Raw genomic sequence first — 16,305 nt, forward strand, 5'->3', positions numbered from 1 at the left:
GCGTTTGGAATAATGGTTACACGTGATGTTTTTTTGTACTGCCTGCTCGTGTACAAGCAAGTGTCAGGAGGTGTTTTTTGAAAGGCATATGTCAACTCTACTTTGTTGGCTCCAGGTTACTTGATGCATATAGGAGTTGCACCCATTGTATTTTGTCCTATTTTGCAATGATATTGGTGCAAATATCTTGTAAGTACTTTTGCGACTTGTATTTACAAATGGTCTGTAATTGCATGACAATGCAATGCTAAATGAATGCTTGTTAATATAATGAAGCCAGCTGTAGCACTATTATTGTTGTCTTATTCATGTTAGTACACTTCAAGCCTTGTATGTTTGTGTTTTAAGTTGAGATGTATGGGTACTCACGAAGGTGTGAGTGAAGGTCATGTACAATCGAGTTTTTTTCAATGTGATGAGAACCACACAATAATAATGATGGACAGTGACGCAAGTGTGCGTACCTTCATGTTGATGAGAAACATGTGGCACACCATAATATTGATGCTAGAGTTGCAAGTGAGTCGAACATTTTGCGACCTCAAGCACTGTATTTCATACTTGAAATACCAATCATGGAGTTTTATTCCTCTTTCATTAACGTGTTTTTACTTCTCATACATCATCAGTGGTTTGAGTGGTATTCAATTATATACAAAATCTGATACTTCTTCTGATCAAAGAGCTATGTGGATTGATATATTTTTCTTTTGCCACAAATTTCTTTGGTAGTAAATGCTATAACAGCTTCTACATGCACACATATTTGAAAATACTAGATGATATATTAATAACACATACTTTGCCTTGCACATTTAGTAAAACAAACTCATAACTTTTTATAACATCACCATTTTCATAACACATCATTTTTTACACACTCACACATAACTTGTACATACAGACACATAACAGATTCGTACACATTTTCAGGACGTAAGTACGAACACACAACTCCTCTCCACCTAATATATCCAAATAGTTTGTGTCATGACTAGTATACTGACAAGTGCAAAAGGGTGGGGCAAGAGTATTTCATGCATAACAATAATAACAGTTAGCCACTATTTTCTTTGCTACTGTCAAGCAAAATCACAGTCAATGATGAATCTTCACCACTCTCCTGCTTCACTGGCTTCTCCATTCCATCACATTCAAGTCTGCGTTTGCAACTGATAATCCCTTTCTTGACTTCGTCAGACGCAGGCTTGTTAGGATGAGCAAGTTTAAGTTTCTTAACACATTTTTGTTCGCTTGATGGAGATTTCAACATGCTTACAGAGAAGACTTGTTTGCTGGAGTTCCCAGCAACTTCAAGCACCTCGACTTCATCATCGGAGCAAAGATCAACTACTGGTACATGATATTGGCTTGTGACAGTTTCTTCCGAACCCATCTTCAAACTCACAGACATGTTAATGAAACCTGAAGAATAATTAGAAGCACACGGTTGGCTAGAAGCACAGAGTTTTTATAGACGATTAAATAATAATTTTTTACAGCCCAACTACTAACATTTAATACAAGTCTTTCAAACAGTGTCCAAAAATAAATTGAGCAGGATGAGCAGGTAAATAAGATATGTAAATCTACTTTGACTCAGACACGTACTAAAGGTGGTGGTTGTAAGGAATTGAATGAATCTAAATTATAATAATAACAAACAAATAAACATTCATTGTCACCGTGAAAATATTGTGAACATAAAAAATGGGATATAATTTTGAATTACCTTAACCTGTAAACTTCACCTTCTCCAGTAATACCCCTCGTCATAACATCGGACATGAACTTGCTCGAGGAAACAATTTTCAGTATACTAAGACGGAAGCACGAATCGCAACCTGCAAACTTAAGCTCACTAAAATGACCATTATAAAAGAGTTGATACTTAATTTGGTAATAACACGCGGAATAAATATATAAAAGATGATATTCTTACATTGTGCTTGACATGATACATGACATACGAAACTAATACTTAAAAAGTGAAAAATACAATATAACAAGAGCCAAGCACTGCAGGAATATAATTCGTATAAGTTTCCTGCATTTCTTGCAATATTTCTCTTATCTCGGCGCATAACTTCTCCATTTTGAATGAGTTACTTGCAATTACTCGAGCTAGATCAGATTGCTCCGGAAGTAATTGAGCTAATTTCCTACTTCTGAGCACTTCATGAGTAGAAACTGCAGATGTAGTCGACGTGAAACTTTGATGTTGTTGAGGAGGAGGATCATCAACCTGAAGCTTGCGAAAAGAGGCAAACGCAGCCTCCGTCTCTCTATTACTGTCGTGTCCTTTGTGACAAGAGAACGGGACGCCAGTAACTTGTGCACTTGCATCGGACCATTTTTCGTACACTCCCGGTTTCAGTCCCGCGAAAACAACATATGCTTTAGGCTACATTTCCAAATATATTACTTTGTGATCAACAGAATAATGAATAACATGATTGAAGAGAACCCTTTTTCCATTTATAATTGACTGCCTAAATGAATATTTTCATACGAGCAATTATTTTAATTCACATGTTTTTTGATCTAAATTATATCAAATTATACCAAATGCATAGTCAAATTCCGAAAAACCAAATATCATATTTTCAAGGCATAAAAAAAATGGGAATACTTCACCATAACGGAGTGTGAAACCTATCGTGCGCCTTCGAAATGGAAATTTCACTTCGCGTCGGACAACGAAATTTGAACGACACTTGTATTCTGAAGTTGAAGGGCTGAAGAGTAAACGAAAAATCAATTCAAGAATTTGAAGATTACATTACCAAAATACTGTAATTGGTTCCAGCAAATTAACAAAAAGTGAAGGAGGGAACCCATATCAGATCTGACAAAGAAAATAATTAGTTACAAGAAACGTATTACCTCTCTCGGATCAACGATTTCACCTAGACCAGCACAAGGAAGAAGCTACAGCATACGAATGAGGATAGAGATCTGAAAGTAGGAAGAAGGTATTTCACGTTATATTTTTTAATTGAAGGCAGGGGTATTTTTGTCATTTCATAACATACACACTTTTTTATCCATCAAATAAAAAACCTATCAAACATATTTAATTTTTATCATCATATATAATTATCTATACAACTTGGCTTCATAATCCACCACATATCATGTCCTTTACTTATCCTATCACACCTACCAAACGGGCCCTAATGTTACTATCTGCATAGGTGTCATATTATTTCACTGTTCCAACTGGAGTCAGTTGAGAATTGGGAGAGCAAAAATGATGTTAAACGGAATCGACGACGAGGAAAAATGGCTGGCAGAAGGCATCGCCGGAATTCAGCATAACGCCTTCTATTTGCATCGAGCTCTGGTACAGCTTAGCCAAAAAATTAGGGTCCTAATTTCTCCTGCTGCAGTAAATCTTGATTCGTGATGATTTTTTTTTAAAATAATTAAAGGACTCGAATAACCTCAGAGATGCGTTGAAATTCGCCGCGCAATTGTTGTCGGAGCTACGAACGTCGAAACTCTCGCCTCACAAATATTACGAGCTTTGTATACTTCCTGGATCTGTCTTTAGTGCAGTGAAATCTGTTTGTACATTTGGTGGATTAATGTCATACGTGTTCATTTTTGGGAATTAATTTGGTATTTATGTTTTAGATATGCGAGCTTTTGATGAGTTGAGGAGGCTGGAAATGTTCTTCAAGGACGAAGATCGGCATGGTTGTTCAGTGGTTGACCTTTATGAACTAGTTCAGCACGCTGGGAACATTTTACCCAGGCTGTAAGTTCTGATCAAAATGTGATCCACTTTGCTGGGTTCCTTAAATGTTCTGTTTTTGTCATTTTTATTCTGCTTTGTTCCCAATCTTGTTCCCGATTGGGAACAGTACATTTTGAAAAACAATTATTTTTTTAAAAAAAGTGCTTTTCTTAAAAAGTTACGGTACAATAGACGTTTTAAAAAAAAACTTATTTAAGTTCAAATAAGTGCTTTTTTAAAAGCCAGAAATTTTGGTTTTTTGACTTCTGCTTATGTTTTTAATTAAAAAAACATTTTTTTAATATTTATCCAAACACTAAAATCACTTCTGTTTTTTTTTAATAAAAGCACTTTAAAAAGCTGAACTTATTTAAGTGATTTTTTAAGCCAATAACTTTTGTTTCCAAACGGGCTCTTGATTTGATATCATACGATCCACACCACAGATGGAATGTTTTATGCTGGATTTAGATTCTATTTCCGCACTTTTTGCCATGCAACACACTTATATCAGTTAAATTTTGTGGAAGCAAGCTGATAGCTGTAAGTTAAATTAATGCAGCTTTTTTTTTTCCCCCTCTAATTCATTTTCACCGTTCATATACTTGCACACTCATATATTTTTGTTTGTGTATGTAAGTAAGTGCATGTTTATATTTGTGTCACATGTATGCGCGCTAACAAATGTGTATGTTTACATATGGTATCATACACTTGTCAGTCCTATTTTAAAAATTCATACAACACATATATAAATGTAAATATATTTATTTAAGCATATAATTTGCGTATACGAGTATAAGGATATATATGTCTATGCTCTCGAGTACAATTTGAATAGAAACAGAAAAGGAAGAAACCTTCCAAATGTATTTCTGTGGATGAATATTGTTCCCAATACATAAGCAAACAAAGCCAAAGTCACTTTGAAATTTTAAAATAGATTGTTACGAGATCTAATATAACATGCAAACAAAGCCAAAGTTCCCGTGCTTTCTTTTATGAATGCTATTTGGAAAGTTCCGGTCCCAACAAAGACTCAAGTTTTCTCGTGATCAGCAGTGCTAGGTAAATTTCCGACTTCGGATATGATGCAGAGGCGATGACCTTCGTGTGCTTTGGCCTTTGAGCCCAAATTGGTGTGTGCTATGTCGAAAAGATAGGGAAACTCAGGATCACATGTTAACACATTGTCCTTTCATGAGCGGTTAGTGGGCTAGAGCTTTGTTGGAGATGATTAGTCTGGGTAACACCAAGATCCACACAGGATTTATTCGCCACAGATCTTGGACATCTTCTTGGCAAGAAGGGGATAATTTTTTGGATGTTGGACGGTGTTGTTGGAGAGGAATGGAAGAATGTTCGAAAATATTGAAGAGTCACCAGAAGAGTGTTGGAAAAGATCAATATTAGACTTGCTACTTGGAGTGGATCACATAAAGAGTTTAAGAATGTTTCAATCTCGGATTTATTAAGAGATTGGGCTTTTGTTACTGTTGATTTGATTAGGGAGTCGGTCTTTTGTTTTGTCGGTCGCGGATCTCTTTTTCGCCTTTTGTAATTATTTCTCACATATATAATATATTATCGTTTCTTATAAAAAAAAAAATTTTATTGAAAAGTGGAATTGGAGGTAATTATTATGCTTGGAGATGGTTATGTTTAGTTGTTTTTTGTGAACCAAAACAACTTACCCAAATAATTCAACGAAGGGGAAAGTTTTTCATTCTAACTCATTCATTTGAAAGGTAATAGTTGAAAAGGTGATAGGCTTGTTTTATACTAAATATATTCTTTACTGAATGTATATGTTTGTTTGTCATATTTAGCGTTATTATCAAAATTATTGGTACTTTTGTTGCTCATGTTTGATTCGTCAATATATTAGGTATCTCTTGTGTACAGTTGGATCCATTTACATAAAGTCAAAACAGGCTCCTGCTAAGCATGTTTTGAAGGATCTTGTTGAGATGTGTCGTGGAGTTCAACATCCAATACGTGGGCTCTTTTTGAGGAGTTATCTTGCTCAAGTTAGCAGAGACAAGTTGCCAGATATCGGTTCAGAGTATGAAGGGTAAGAAAACTAGTCATTTTCATTTTGCAATATTGCACTCTATTTATGGTTAAGACAAAGATGCAGTCTCTTTGTTCATAAAGCTCACGGGATCAACGAGAGCAACTTCTGTTCATGAGTCTGACTATATAATAGTTCTGTATTAGTTCATGGGATCTTGCTTTACTATCGTAAATATTATTCAAAAGTTGCTTTTTTTAAGTTCATCTTGTTAGTCGCTAAATGATAATATAAGCTAGTTCAATTGCTTCTCTGTTTGCATTGAACTCATTAGTTTTGTACGTTTATTATTATTATTGTCCTTAATTAATTAATTAATTATTTATTTTATTATTATTATTATTATTATTATTATTATTATTATTATGTTCCTTTGAGTTATAAGCTTGATCAAGGTAGTTGGACATAGGTGTTATAACTGCGCTATACTTCTTTTTTGTTGTTTCCTTTTTCATTTTTTAAAATGTAGATAAGAGTTACAAAATTGAGTTAATAGTTTAAAATTAATTTTCAGATTGATTTGACAAGTTTGTGAATAAATATGATAATGTTATTATATATTTTAAAATTAATTAGACATTTACTTAGATTAATTATATAAATTATTAAAATTACAATTTAATATATGTGTATTTCAATGTATAATTTATTTGTGAAATAATTTAATTGTTGTAAACAAAGTATTCCAAAAATGTTCTTTAAAGAGTTGATGGGCTTAAGATGAGTTTTGTTTTTGGTGGAAAAATTGTGCAATTTTTAAGTTAGTGTTGCACTGGAATAGAGTATGGGTTGAAGATGGTCTTAAGATGCTCATTTTCATGTAAAATATTTTTCTAATATTTCTCATAGTAATTCCGTGAAAACTCTTTATTGTAGTGAAGGCGACACTGTCATGGATGCTGTAGAATTTGTACTTCAAAATTTCACCGAGATGAATAAGCTTTGGGTACGGATGCAGCATCAGGTCTGTGAAACTCTTTCGGTTCTTGTTATGTTCCTAGTTTTGATATGCATGGCATACAAGAGCTGGGTGCCACAAGGTTGAAATAAATCACAGGAGTATTTTTTATGCTCGATGACGCGATCATGATTGAGAATTTGAGATGCATAATTTTCTGAGGTGATCTTGAATTCTGCCTTCTTTACTGGTTTTGCAGGGACCTCTAAGGGAGAAAGAGAAGCTTGAAAAGGAAAGGAACGAACTACGTGATCTTGTAAGGGCAATGTTCCTATGCAGTTGCTTACCATATTCATATCTCCACCGCTTTAGCTTCTGAAGATGCAGTCCAACTGTCTTTCATATGTTCTAGGTTGGGAAAAATTTACATGTTCTCAGTCAGATAGAGGGTGTTGACCTCGAAATATATAAGGACAATGTTCTTCCGAGAGTGTTGGAGCAGGTAAATAAGTTTCTTTCAATTTTGGTGATTTTGAGATATTAAGAAATTTTAGCCACTTTCTTATAATACACGTATTCTACATTTTTCTGACAGGTGGTTAATTGTAAGGATGAACTTGCCCAGTATTATTTGATGGATTGCATAATTCAGGTCTTTCCAGACGAGTACCATTTGCAGACCCTTGAGACATTATTAGGTGCCTGCTCCCAACTTCAGGTCAGTAGAAAATTTAGCAACGGATATATTTCCTTTTAGTTAGTTTTTTCTTTCATCCAGAGCTGAACCTAGGAAAGGTGCCCTCCTCTTAGGCCTTCAGGTAGTTCCAGAAAGAAAACATTATAGAAAACCATTTTTTCATGGTGGGGAATAAGTATGTCATGGCTGAAATCTATTATCGTGAATATTGTTTTTAAGTTTTTCAGGACTTTAGTTTCAATCCAACTGTTGTTTCCCTGGATTGGGTTTGTCTTTCTCATCTTCAAGGCACTGCCCTCTTGCACCCACAGTTTTTTTGATTCCGTGGCATAAATTATTTGAAATGACTATTTTGTTATTATATTTATGCCTTTTGTTTCACTCATACATTTTCTTGACTCCAATGTAACCTTTTTGCATCTTGAACTTGATTCTCAGCCGGTGGTTGACATCAAAACAGTTTTGTCACAATTGATGGATAGATTGTCAACCTATGCCGCTTCAAGTCCTGAAGTGAGTGTTTTACGTAGTTTTAATGACTCCCGCATATTCTGTTGATTGAACACTTTTCCCTCTGTAGATATTACCAGAGTTTTTGCAAGTTGAAGCATTTTCCAAGCTGAGCAGTGCCATTGGAAAGGTAAATATGATTTCTATATTTGAATGAGTTCCAGAAAATATGTGGTAGGCTAGAAAAGGGACATGAATTTAGTGTATTTATTGCAAAAATAATAAAAAGATGGCTTGCAATGTCCCTGATTTGATAATAAAGTGATGATAAATCTTCTTTAGCTTATGAATTTAGTATAGTGAAGTCCTGAGGGGCATAAGTTGAGCTATTTGACAGAGTAACTTAAGGTGCTCTGATGCGTGGACACACCTATTTTCATATTTTTCATTCCTTAAATGACTTAACAAGGTTTGGTCTCTTCAGTATTGCTTAATAAAGCTTAAAAATCAGGAAAAGTATGTCCTTCCTCCATTATATAGCCAAGGAATGCTCTATTGGCGGTTAGATTTGGATTTGGTTAGATTTGGATTTAGATGTTCTCGGATACTTGTATGTTCATATTTATTGTAAGCGTTATAGACTTGACTCTTACCATTTACAATTTGCATTTACGAGTATTATGGTTCTTTGTTTAAAGGAAGTGGAAAATTATGAAGCTTCATATTGTACATGAAAAATGATGTAAGATTTTGCATTGCCTAGCTATCCAACATACAGGAACATGATTTCTGTCAGTTGATGCTTTTGAATTTGAAGATGGTTTATAACTTTGTTTTTGTTGAAGTAATTTTTAAACGTCATTTAGGGGGTATTAGTGAAATATGTTCCAGGGAGGTTGAGATCTGACCTATCATATAACGTTATTGTTTCTGCTCTCATTGATACAAAAATCATTGCGTAGAGGCACAACTTAAATTGTTTTGAGATAAAACCAAATTTCACGGTCTTGATGACCAGAAGAGTAGTTATGGCACATGCATGATAGACTGACGTTAACATATGCAATTCCGAAGTACTGAAGCTTAAAACAGAAGGATTGTCCTAATCTGTCGAACCTGATACTTGAAATGTATATAATTTCTTTCCTCAACAGCCAATTTGTACACTTATATCTGATCCTATCTCCATTTGTCACAATATGTTTAGTTCCTTGCAATTGAGGCAAAAATGGTAATTTTGTATCATGAAAGTGTGATGGTGGGAGGGGCAAAGACAAGGACTTAATTCTTCCATCTAGGGAAAAAAATTTAACAATTTCAGTTCTTTGATACCATGGAGGGGAAGGAAAAGAGTATCGTTCACCTTGTTTTGTATAAATAAAATTTTTAGGTGAGGAGACACTTTTTAACTTGAATTTACAAATTTCCTCCCAAGGATAACTCGTGAAAGTGAAAAACAGAGAAGAAATCAAATTATAGTATGCGTACAGCCTTGCTCCTCCCCATCCCTTTGCCATATACTTCCTAGCAAACTGGGGAAAGTCAAACCATTCTTAAGCCTCCATTTCAAGCTCACCCCTAGATTACAAATGGTTATTATGTGTTTCTTGCTGTTTCTCATTTATTGATGTGGACATTAAGTGTTTATGTGTGAAATGACGTATGGTTATTCTTATTAAAATTTTTGAAACGTAGATAGGTTCTCCATGCAGGTCATCGAAACACAGATTGACATGCCAATAGTTGGTGCAATTTCTTTATATGTCTCCCTTCTGACTTTCACTCTTCGGGTACATCCCGATCGATTGGATTATGTGGATCAAGTGCTGGTATGTTACTTTTCTCAGTACTGCCAAAATTCATATAGATTTCATCTTAGCAGAAACACATGAACTCTTAATTCTGGGATTTCATACATTATTTAATCGAATTACGGAATATGGAGCTTATAACACTGATCGTCTCTGGCATGCTGATCCTTCACAGGGAGCGTGTGTCAAGAAATTATCCGGGAAACCAAAGCTTGAAGATAGCAGAGCGACAAAACAAGTTGTTATGCTTCTGAGTGCTCCACTAGATAAATACAATGATACCGTCACTGCTCTTACTCTATCAAATTATCCCCATGTCATGGATCACCTTGATGCTGGAACAAATAAAGTTATGGCAATGGTTATTATCAGAAGCATTATGAAAAATAAGACTTCTGTCTCAAGTTCTGACAAGGTGGGTTACTCTTTGAACTGTGTATTATTCTTCATTTTGATCCACCACCACATTACTCAAATGTAATTCGCAGGTTGAGGTTCTATTTGAACTGATTAAAGGGCTTATAAAAGATTTAGATGGAATGGCAACAGATGAGGTTCGTGGAAAATTGCTTTGTAGTTTAATAATTTTGGTGAATCCGTTGCTTAATATATCTGTTTGTTCTTGGTTGTTGTGTTAATTTCTTCTGTGGGTCATATATTTCGGTCAACAGCTTGATGAAGAGGATTTCAACGAGGAGCAAAACTCTGTTGCTGGACTTATGCACGTGTTGTATAATGATGACCCAGAAGAGATGTTAAAGGTGATCTGTCTTTTGGTGAAAAGATTTTTCTCTCTTAGGTGGAATTTTTTTAGCAATTGTGCTAATTGATTCATTAATCTGCAACGTTTCAGTGGCTCTAGGGTATCGAATTCTGCATCTGTTAGTTTTTCCTGGTTTGCATTAAATACGAATGCAGTCTTGTATGAATAGCTGCTTTTGTCCTTGCTTTCTGACTGATATTACAAGTATCTGTTATAGCCACACCAAGTGAGTACCACACCTCGATTGGTCCATCAAGATATCTGAAGATTCTGACTTGTAACTTTCTTTCATCGGTACAGATGTGTATCTGAGGAACCATCTAAAAGCATAAAATTCAGCATATTTGACTTTCAAGCTCTTTAATGCAAAGACTTCAGAACATGGATCATTAGTTCTCACAATAATTGTACAGCATATACTGTTAGTGTTTGCTGGATCGTCTGCATATCTGTAAAAGTGATGTTCTTTGGCTTCCGTCCCTTCTGATGTATTCTCTCGTGAGATTGTGATTATATAAATGTCACCACTGTAATTGTTTTGCATTGATTTTTGTATTTGTTGTGATGTTATTAGTGGAGCTTTTTCATTATCCCTGGGGCTATTTATTTACTTCCATGATATTGCGGTGTTGTATTCATAAAGATCATGTTATAATTGTCAACATTCATTTTCTACTTTATCAGATAATCTATACTGTGTGGAAATATATATCTGTTGGAGGTCCCAAACGCTTGCCTTTCACCATCCCACCTCTTGTTTTTTCTGCCCTCAAGGTATGACGTATCACAAGTACAACTGCATATACTTGTGTTGTTAAAAAAAATTGAAGTTAGCAGGTAGCAGAAACTGCAATAATACATTAAAATATGGTTTGAGTTCACTGTGATGGTTGAGAATGAATTTCTCAAGCTTGACCAGTGTTTTCCTGTTGTAGTTGGTTAGAAGATTGCATGGGCAAGATGGGGATGTAGCTGGAGAAGAAGTTCCAGCTACTCCAAAGAAAATTTTTCAGCTGTTGAATCAGGTAACAAAATTTTCAACCTTGAAATTAGACCACTTGTTCCTAATTTCAAATCGCTCAATTTTCAATCGCTTGGAGCAATTTGAAATTATGTGCTTATTTAGGTGAGGCAAAACTGAACTAGATATTTTTTAATCTGTGCATCACCCTCCGGTGAATTGGCAATCTGCTACGGATTAATGGCTACTATTTCAGACGATGCTTCCATTTATCTTTTCACTATCGAAGTGTATGTTAAATCTTTGGTTAAAATGTTATCTGATACTCGCTGATTGGACAAATATGTGTTGTTGCAACAGGTCATTGAGGCACTTTCAGTTGTTCCATCACCTGAATTGGCGTTGAGGCTGTGCTTACAATGTGCTGAGGTAAAAAAAAATATTTAGGACTGTTTCTTACCTCTTAAGTGGAATAAAATTGCGGGAGGACATTTTTCCTGGAGCGTATGAATTAAAATGCATCACTATTCAACTACTAAGTAACCCTTAGAAACAACTAAAAAAACCCTTAGAAATTGGCAAAAAGTTGTAAGAGATCTATTAGGAACATGGGTTGTTAATTGAACTATTATTATATTGTGTTTAGCATCAAAGCGATGCCAGTCACATCATGCACTTGAAATTTGTAACGTAGTGAAGTTCGAGAGGACGAGCCTAAGTTGTGATAGTTGCAATAAATAAGTTGGAATAATGATACATAAGATAGATTTTCCTACCAACAGGCCCCCCCCCCTCCTTGAACCCATCCCCGATCAGTCACTGATTTGTGCTGGCCATCGAGAATCGATTGCCTGTACACCATCCCACTGCAATTTTCTGATTAAAATTTTGGGTTCTAGAATGCTTATCAACTCCCTCCTCGCCTGGACTCCTCCTTCTACCTGTTCCCCTCCCATTTTCATGACTTGTTGAATCAAGGTTCGCATCTCCTCCATAAACTCTCGATTTTCAGCCACATCTTCCAGTTTGGCTTCGATCATTTGAAATTTACGTAGTGTCGCTTTGTCCCGATCGTCGATCTTTTTCCAAGGTCTCATGCTTACCTACAGAATTGATTTCTCTTTGATTGCAAACGTTTGGAAATTTTTTCTACAGGCAGCTAATGACTGCGATCTTGAACCCGTGGCTTATGACTTTTTCACGCAAGCTTTTGTACTATACGAGGAAGAAATCGCGGTATTTATAAAACATAACTCATATTCTCGAGTTAATTCATATTATACCAGAATTTTGTCTGCAACTTAGAGCAGTAACTGTGACCTTTTTCCATCATTTTCAGGATTCTAAAGCCCAGGTAACTGCTATACACCTAATAATTGGGACACTTCAGAGAATGAATGTATTTGGTGTTGAAAACAGAGACACGATGACACATAAGGCTACTGGGGTAAGTTTATCATTGTCTTGTGTGCAGCTTGTTCCGCATGGCCTGTTTTCTTTGCTTCCTCACCTGATTTGCTTCTTTCTTCTAGTATTCAGCCAAACTTTTAAAGAAGCCTGATCAATGTAGAGCGGTTTATGCTTGTTCGCATCTGTTCTGGTTTGATGATCAGGATGGCATCAAAGATGGAGAAAGGTATACTGTCTCTCTTTTTTATTTTTCTAATGCTTCATTTAGTCATCTCCCAAAATGACATTAGTTGTCATGTTTTTTTTTTTTTTTCAATGAATGAAGAATTCATTAAAGGTAAATGGGTACAAGTACAACTACACCGGGCATCCCCGGGTGATTACAATAAACTGATACGCAAGCTAACAAAGCCATGAAGGCACAACATCATAGTTCAAGTACATACAACGTAAAACCAAAGTCTTAATGCGCCAAACCATGTCTTCAACGTCCGAAGTTTCATCTTCAAAGCATGCTCTATTACGTGCACTCCCTACTTGGTATATGCAAGCCGCCAAACCCATCACTCTCAAGCGGGTCATGGCACCCGCACCCCTATAGACTCCTCGAAATGCTTTCAAAATCGTAGTAGGTGATCTCATACCCTTCTTCATGTGAAGCCAATCTTTGATGCGATCCCAAGCACGGTATGACACACGGCACTGAAAGAACAAGTGTCCAATAGACTCATCACAATCCTTACAAAGTCCACAACTCTGATCTTCCACAAATCCAATTCTATCACGGGTAAGTAATTTTCCGTGAGCAAAAAGCCAAAGTATAACTCTATGTTTTGGAAGAATATACGACTTCCAAACTAGAGGTTTCCATGGCCAAACACCCCGATTCTCCGAAAAGAAACCATACGCCTTCCTCAAACCGCCATTACCCTCAAACCAATCCTCTAACCCATTTAGTACTTATGCAATAAACATTCAGTACTGTAATCTATTCTGCAACAACCAACCTTGGTTAAAATTGATTGTCAAATAATAGTTGCAAGATTAAAATCGAAATTTTGTCAATGAATCAAAAAAATTTTAGATACTCTTTAATTTATCAGTGTCATTTTTGCTGTAAGTTTCGACACTAAGATACATCAATTTTTGCTCTTAATTGTATTACCACAATCAATTTAGTGTAATTTCTGCCAAAATATCCTAACTTGGAAAATTTCAATGGAAGACTAGAGTGATGGGAAAAGGACTAAAATTAAATAATGAGACATGGATTGTTCGTGGATGTGATGATGAAGGATGCATAATATATGGATTGATAAATCAATATACTTGGATAAGATAATGGTGAATGACACTGATCATTTGTAGAACTTGAGTCGAGTATTGGATAAAGCAATGATGAATAATAAATTAATGTTTTATCCTACTTATCACACGATACCTAATAATTAATTGTAGAACCAAAATTCATCACGAACAAAATAAACCACCAGAAATGTCGTACCCTGTTGTGAGGGGACAAAGTGATATTTAGCCGAAAAATTTGGCAATCCTGAATGTTAATACTCATTTGGTAATAGACTAATAGCTCATTATTGGGCAAAAGTCTCGTGTGTCTGGACAATTACATTGTTTCAGTTCGCTTTTGAGATGACATGAAAAGGCTCATGTTCCTTTGTTTATAGGGTTTTGCTTTGCTTAAAGCGATCTCTTCGGATAGCAAACGCTGCTCAACAGATGGCAAATGTTACAAGGGGTAGCAGTGGACCTGTGACGCTCTTCGTTGAAATACTCAACAAGTTAGTTGAATGGATTATTTTTAGCTGCGGTCGAAATTTAATTTTAGTTCTATTTGCATCCCCTCATTTTCTTTTTAATGAACATTCTTCAGGTACCTATATTTTTTCGAAAAGGGAAACCCTCATATAACTGGTGGTCTCATTCAGAGCCTTGTAGAGTTGATCAAGACTGAGATGCAGAGTGACAGCACGACTCCGAATCGAACTTCTGATAATTTTTTCGCGAGCACATTGCGTTACATTCAATTCCAAAAACAAAAAGGAGGCGTCATGGGCGAGAAATACAGCCCAATAACGACTTAAAGAACGCCTCCTGCAACGTGGGTCTGTCGTGAAGTTGGGTCCAGTTATTACGCGAGGAGGTATGAATTGACGGCTTCTGCATTTGGTATGCGTACCCTGAGTTATTCATGCATATCTCTCTCGCTCGACCTTGTGTATTTGCCATTTTCGGAAACTCCGTCGTCGTGGTAGTGAGGTGGTTTTATTCTTTATACCTGTGCATAAGAAATAACATCATGTTCTGCTGTTACTAAATTAGCAATAAGTTTCTTTCAAATTCCGCTTGTCTATAACTTGTGCATGAGATATAAACATTATGTTCTGCTATTCAATCGAGCATGGTTTCCAGCCAAGTGCAATCACTTTTGGAATCATCTCCAGGTTATTTCATCCATACTTGATACTCCCATTGACACTGTAATATAATCTATACTACTTGACTTGAGAAAATAATATCTTGGTGTAATTTTTAAAATCTCCAAAATATCCCTTTTTTAGCCCCTATATTCCTTTTTATAAAAAAAAAATATTTATTGCATGAAAAATTAAGTTTGTGTTAAATAAAATCTAAAAAACTTATTAAATATCATAACATTTTAAAGTTTTAGTTTTTCACTGGAGCTAGTAGTAATAATAATATATATTATATATAAAGATAAAATGATGGATATATGTCTCTTGTGTGATACAATTAAAAGATCCGTTTCACGAATTAGCCGTGAGAACGTATCATATTAGATCTTGTGTAAAATGATATAGCTATATATCTAGAATAATTTTTTAAACAACTTTATTTAAAAGAAATATCGATTTCATAATTGCCAAGAAACCCAGCAATATTAGGTATACCAAAGGCGTTGTGGATAGTGAACCACTGCTACTTATTTTCCCACCTAATTTAAAGCAAGTAACTAGAATGTTTGAACTTTGAAGCAGAGAATAAACCATGTGGACCTTGAATCTCTTCGAAATTTGGTCTAATTAATTAAACTTGAAACTTATGAAATGATTTTTTCTCAAAAACTCGTGCAACTAATTTTTATATTTCTTTTTAAAAATCCCAACATGTAAGAAATTTCACATTTTTGCCAAAAATACTCCTCACTAAATACTGTTTTAAATATATGACATGATAGTAATAGTAATTAAGTAGAACAAAGGATAGGTATGTTAACAATTTCATAAATATTTATCCGTGACATGAGTCGACTTGATTCTTGATTTATATATGAATTGAAAAATAATATTTTTAACATAAAAATAATACTTTTTAATTATTTGAATCAAGTAAGAGATCTGTCTTATAAAATTAGAGTAATACTCATGTGGGACAGTCTCGTCTGTGAGACGGGTCAACCTAACCATATTTATAATAATAAGCAATACTTTTAACATAAAATATAATATTTATTAATGGA

At 35.1% G+C, this 16,305-nt stretch overlaps 1 protein-coding gene across 5 annotated transcripts; it reads left to right on the forward strand.

The window, feature by feature from the left end:
- The first annotated feature begins 3,182 nt into the window (after positions 1-3,182).
- Positions 3,183-15,281, forward strand: LOC140879508 (vacuolar protein sorting-associated protein 35B-like). Of its 5 annotated transcripts, XM_073283247.1 has the most exons (22): positions 3,184-3,346; positions 3,435-3,531; positions 3,640-3,763; positions 5,631-5,816; positions 6,693-6,780; positions 6,974-7,030; positions 7,127-7,216; positions 7,310-7,432; positions 7,850-7,924; positions 7,992-8,051; positions 9,574-9,690; positions 9,848-10,087; positions 10,161-10,226; positions 10,344-10,433; positions 11,120-11,209; positions 11,371-11,460; positions 11,757-11,825; positions 12,552-12,632; positions 12,736-12,843; positions 12,929-13,032; positions 14,492-14,605; positions 14,698-15,281. In XM_073283247.1, exons 1-22 carry the CDS (start codon positions 3,254-3,256, stop codon positions 14,906-14,908), a joined length of 2,373 nt encoding a protein of 790 aa, XP_073139348.1. In that variant the 5' UTR covers positions 3,184-3,253; the 3' UTR covers positions 14,909-15,281. The 5 variants fall into 5 exon arrangements, 4 of the variants coding, with proteins under 4 accessions (XP_073139348.1, XP_073139349.1, XP_073139350.1 ...); XR_012149445.1 differs by lacking the exon at positions 14,698-15,281 and having other exon boundaries at positions 3,183-3,346; positions 12,936-13,032; XM_073283248.1 differs by lacking the exon at positions 3,184-3,346 and having other exon boundaries at positions 3,436-3,560.
- The last annotated feature ends 1,024 nt before the right edge of the window (positions 15,282-16,305 follow it).

Source organism: Henckelia pumila, chromosome 2 (genome assembly GCF_033568475.1).
Source record: "Henckelia pumila isolate YLH828 chromosome 2, ASM3356847v2, whole genome shotgun sequence".
NCBI lineage: Eukaryota > Viridiplantae > Streptophyta > Magnoliopsida > Lamiales > Gesneriaceae > Henckelia > Henckelia pumila.